Source organism: Etheostoma spectabile, chromosome 17 (assembly GCF_008692095.1).
Source record: "Etheostoma spectabile isolate EspeVRDwgs_2016 chromosome 17, UIUC_Espe_1.0, whole genome shotgun sequence".
Taxonomy (NCBI): domain Eukaryota; kingdom Metazoa; phylum Chordata; class Actinopteri; order Perciformes; family Percidae; genus Etheostoma; species Etheostoma spectabile.
This window is the reverse complement of record NC_045749.1, coordinates 7,468,338-7,473,383: the sequence shown is the minus strand read 5'-3', so window position 1 is coordinate 7,473,383 and position 5,046 is coordinate 7,468,338. Positions and strand designations below refer to the sequence as shown.

General features: G+C 39.9%; 1 protein-coding gene across 5 annotated transcripts in view; it reads left to right on the top strand.

The window, feature by feature from the left end:
* The window catches only part of rgs17 (regulator of G protein signaling 17), a 25,144-nt gene that overhangs the window by 6,564 nt on the left and 13,534 nt on the right, over window positions 1–5,046 (top strand). Inside the window, exon 1 of one of the 5 annotated variants that reach the window (XM_032540995.1) lies at window positions 2,529–3,318. The exons of the other annotated variants lie outside the window; for them this stretch is intronic. Coding sequence (XP_032396886.1) covers window positions 3,307–3,318 — 12 coding nt within the window. The 5' untranslated portion in view covers window positions 2,529–3,306. Of the gene's footprint in view, window positions 1–2,528; window positions 3,319–5,046 lie in introns of those variants that run through there. 5 annotated transcript variants of the gene reach the window in all.

Genomic DNA, 5,046 nt, shown 5'->3' with positions numbered 1-5,046 from the left:
ACATACATACATACATACATACTAGAACTTCTATTGATCTCGCCATCGGGCTATTAAATTCAGACATACTTTAAATAGGATCCTTGTCAACCACATTGCAACGCGCTAGTTCAGCGTATCATGCCTGACTGGAGTAGTGTGTTTTTCTGGCCTAAGTAAATCCCCGCATGCAGCTTTGATGTATCTAAAAGTTAACATTAGAGTTTGTAAGTAATATTTTGCCAGGGAAAGTTTTGCATTGCCTTGGGGCTAAGCCCCCCCTGTCTTTCAACCCTAGTGACGTCCCTGTTTACAACTCTGTTGCTCATTAATGTGTCACTTATTGAAAGTGAAAAGACTGCGTTAAAAAATTGGAATAAACTGTTCATTCATATTCACTGTTAAAGAAGCGATTATTTTATTGTTTTTATTGGGTCTTTTTCTTTTCGACTCAGTTACAAAAAAAAGAAAGAAGCACAGTGGATATTTGTATCCCACTTACTGTAGTCAATTGTCTGTTTAATATCACGTTACTGCTAGTTGAAAATGAGGAAAAAGTGCCTCTCCCAAGTTCAAGTTCACTCTTGAATAACTTAGATCCAATAAGTAGCTTTTTCGAGAGCTTTCAACGCATGTTTTTCTCAGTGGAGTAAGACTTGCCCAAGTATAGGGCTGGATGCCTGAAATCAATGTCGCTACTGTCACATTTACCTCGATAACGACTAGTAAACAATATCTAAATAAATAAATACACAAACTGTGGAGCTTTTATTCATTTGTACTCAATAATAAACAAAACAAATCATAAATTATGACTCTAATATTTGTGTAAATTGAGTAATTAAGGACACTTGATTCATGTGTTTTTTTTAAGTAGTAAAAGTTTTAAACGTATTTGCACAGACTGTGGCCTGGAGACACTCCTATTGCAGGGTAAGATGTTACGAACTTCAGGGCTTACACCTGTCACTCACAACACTCGGTAAATAGATGGTGTTGTACATATCGTTATGTCGTCAGCTGATATATTAGATCTGATTGCTGTTGCTTATAATGTTAGGCTACTTTCTCATAAAAAGAAGAAAATACAAAACCAGTAGGTCCTTTAAGTTATTTTGTTTGGAAGATTTTCATTTTCCTCTTTGAAAGGACCCAAACAGTGTTTTCCTGCTAAAATCAGACATCAGCATCAACATCAGCATATGAATTTCACCACGTGATCAATAAAATCTCCTCTTCATATCCACATCATAGTTTATTCACGATATTTTGTTTAAATAATATGAATATGCAAAGTAACTACAGTTATCAAAATGGATAAACATACAATAGGCAAGTTAAAGGGCCTTACAGTTGTATTGAAGTACAGCATTGTTGTAAAATGTTTGTTTAAGGCACTTGAATAAGAAATTCATGTTGTTTAGTTTAAAAGAAATAGTCAACTATAGTGTGATTAAAACTCACTATCTACATTATTTACAGTACTTGATTTACAGCTAATATGTGAAATGGCACACAACTTTATCTGTTTTACAGTGAACCGTCACAGAAAGTGCTTTAATTTTGAAGTAACCTACACAGAAGTTGTCTGTTGTGTACTTTTGCTACGTGCGAAACATGTCCGTCTGCTCACTTACTAGTTTGTAAAACTGCAACATATTAAACAGTAAATGGTCACAGGAAAAGACAAGCGTTTTTGGTCGTCATTCAAAGCCATTCCACTATAGGCAGAATTCCTCTCCACCGTTGATAAAATGCAATGACGTTACGTGTAGCAAGCCTAAACATTAATGCCCAACATGGGTCTATCTGACAGCAGCTCGGACACACTGCTGTCCGTGCTGACATACGGCGCCACCTGTTGTCCGTACCTGTCTGGTTCTGGCTCTGACTACGGGAACAGAGACGGGACAGCTCGCTTCAACGCAGCATAATAACTCCAGAAAATAATGTCCGCCTCGCAGATGTATCTGCAGTCACCTCAACCACTGAATACAGCAGCAGGAAATAGCCCTTGATGCTTTTTTATCCTGTAAAGAAATGTTTTGAGGTGTTGGTGAATCCTTAAAAAACAAACCCCCAAATGTTACGTTAAAATGCGTTGTAACTCGCGTTATTGAGATTGCAACTAATATAATATTACCAAAATGTGATTAGTAATGCGTTCTATTACTGCGTTGCAGCAAAAAGGAATACCTTACTGTAATTGCGTTACGTTTGTAACGCATAACACTGATACTAAACAATATAACAGGATTTTTAGCCTGTGTGTACCATGCAGCATTCCAGGCGCAGCCCCGTTCATTCCTATGAGAGTTGCTCAGTGGTGCATGAAGCCATCATGGAGCCAAAATGACCAGGTTGATCGGCACTGCGTCTGCACTGTGCGACCTGTAGAGCAGGCACATTAGAGCCGGCTTCTTCTGCTAACTTGAATGGGGATAAAATGATTTAATCGTGCAGCTCTTCTAGACTTTATCAGACCGAATGGATACAATTCTGATAATGAAATTATTTATTTGGCTGGGGTTGTGGCCAAAAAAATATATATCTGTATCCACTGATATGCAGACATCTCTTTTCCTATGTAAGTCTACAAGAAAAAGTCTTTTTGGGCCAGAGGGTATCGTGCGATGGGCCTGGAGTTGCAATTCCACTGTTTGTCCGCGATGTATAATTTACTTCAAAGCCCGGAGCCTTTTCTGGGGGCTGGTGTGTAGTTACTTCTAAAATTATTTACAGCTCATGGCTAATAACGTGAGGGTGAAGCAAGGTGGAGCTGGGTGATGACTAAATTGGATTGTTTTTGACTGATATGACAGTAGTTGTTTTGGTAGTTAAAATGTTCCCTCCTCAAGCAATTTGAAAAGATGTCTAAATTAATAAAAATGTGAAATATTAAAGGGGGGTCATTTAAATAATTTATAAAACCACTGCATTTATGTCAGATCTTGTAGCTGTTTCCGTCTCATCTGGATGTATTTGTTTTTTCACTCCATATTTGCATGTTCTGTCAATGCGGCCTCTTTACCTGGGTTTAGAACAAAGCCAATGCCTCGCTGTCGTTTGCATCTAGCAGCCTGTTTTTCCACGGATACTGCCTGGTCGCTGAATAACTGATGACCACTCCACTGGTCAGGCAACAACATTTGCATATCAGGCAGGTTGTCTCAGCCTTACCTGCCATGTACTGTAATATCACTGTAGTAAATAGCATGTATGTAGGCAGTAGAGGGAACCAGAAAGAAGGCTCCTCTGTTGGTACTGGGGCACACTTTTTTATTTATTTGGATATTTAAGTGTTTTATGAGTAGTTTAATTTGAACCATGACTTTGCAGGTAAGACTTCTGTTTCATTAATTGCACTTTTGATTCACAGACAGTAAGACAATTGCAATTAATTAGTACATTTTTCACACCACACCCGTTGGTGAAACTAAGCTTATATGCCTCAAATTATCAAGGGGCGTCTGTGTTCATTGTTATCTCCTTTATCTGTTTGAAATTTGCTGTTGTACTCTCTGTAAGCGAGCTGTTATAGTTATAGGAGGATAAAGGTTTTGATAATTGGATGGATTGTCATGTAATCTGGTGCAGACATGTATGTTCTCCTCAAATAAGTTGTAATAACGTAGGTGATCCCTTAACTTTTTATTTGCCACCATCATCACGCCAGTTCTTTTAATTTGTCCAGTACTTTGGTTCATGACCAAACACCTGGAAAATTATTGAAATTCCCATCAGCCACATCTTTACTTTGGGTTTAATTTACAAATGTTAGCATACTAGCATGCTAAACTAAAGGGTGAATAATACCTGCTAAGCAGCAGCATGTAAGTCTTGTCATTGTGTAGAATGTTAGCACATTTTACGTTAGCATTTAGAGGCGCTGTGCCTATGCGCAGCCACACAGCCATGCGGTGACTGTTAATCAAAGTGTTACCACATACTGTACTTTTTCGTTACATCCATCCATCCATCCATATTCAACCACTTATCTAGGGTTGGGTTGCTGGTCGCAGCAGCTCCAGCAAGAGACCCAAATCTCCCATTTACCTGAGCCACATTAACCTTCTCTGACTGGGGGATCCCGAGGCATTTCTAAGTCAATGTGGAGATATAATCCCTCCACCTAGTCCTGGGTCTACCCAGAGGCCTTCTCCCAGCTGGACATGTCTGGAACACCTCCCTAGCGAGGCGCCCAAACCACCTCAACTGGCTCCTTTCGACCTAAAGGAGCAGCTGCTCTACGAGTTCCTCACAGATGACTGAGCTTCTCACCCTCATCTCTAAGAGAGACGCCAGTCACCCTCCTGAGAAAACCTATTTTGGACGCTTGTACCCGCAGTCTAGTTCTTTCAGTCAAGACCCAACCGTCATGACCATAGGCGTGGGTAGGAATGGAAATTTACTAGTAGATCTAGAGCTTTGGTTTCCGGCTTAGCTCTTTTCCAATGTCCCCTATCTTGCAAACAAGACCCCCAAAAATAAAGGCTTTTAAACTTTACCCTCCTGAGTGCCTCAGTGTCCTTGAACCCTAAAACCTGGAAGTATTTGAACTCTATTGGGTCCATTTTCATGACATGTTTCATACTGTACATTAAAGAGAAAATTTCAGAAACACCACAACACTGTGTCTGTAGTGGCATGACATCATCAGACAACAGCAGTACATTCAGTGTTACCACAGGCTCACTATATAAAACCACATTATTTAAGTTTTTGTGGTGTCCTTACCTATCCTCATCCCCTCCTGTGCAAAGGATCTTTCACATTCCGAGGCAACTACTGGGTAATATACGTTTGTGCATGAATATACATATTTGATGCACACGTGTGTGTGTGCGTGTATCTGTCTGTCTGTCTGTCTGTGTGTTTGTCCGTCTGTGTGTGTTTGTTTGTCTGTGTGTGTGTGTGTGTGTGTGATGTGTAGGCCCTAACTGTGTCTGCACCTTTTGAAAAGTATGTGTAGAGACTTGGCTCAATGCCAGAAATCCTCATACCATACAAGAAAGGGAATCCTTTTTGTCCTGCTTGGGTGCTCTCTCTCTCTCACACACACACACA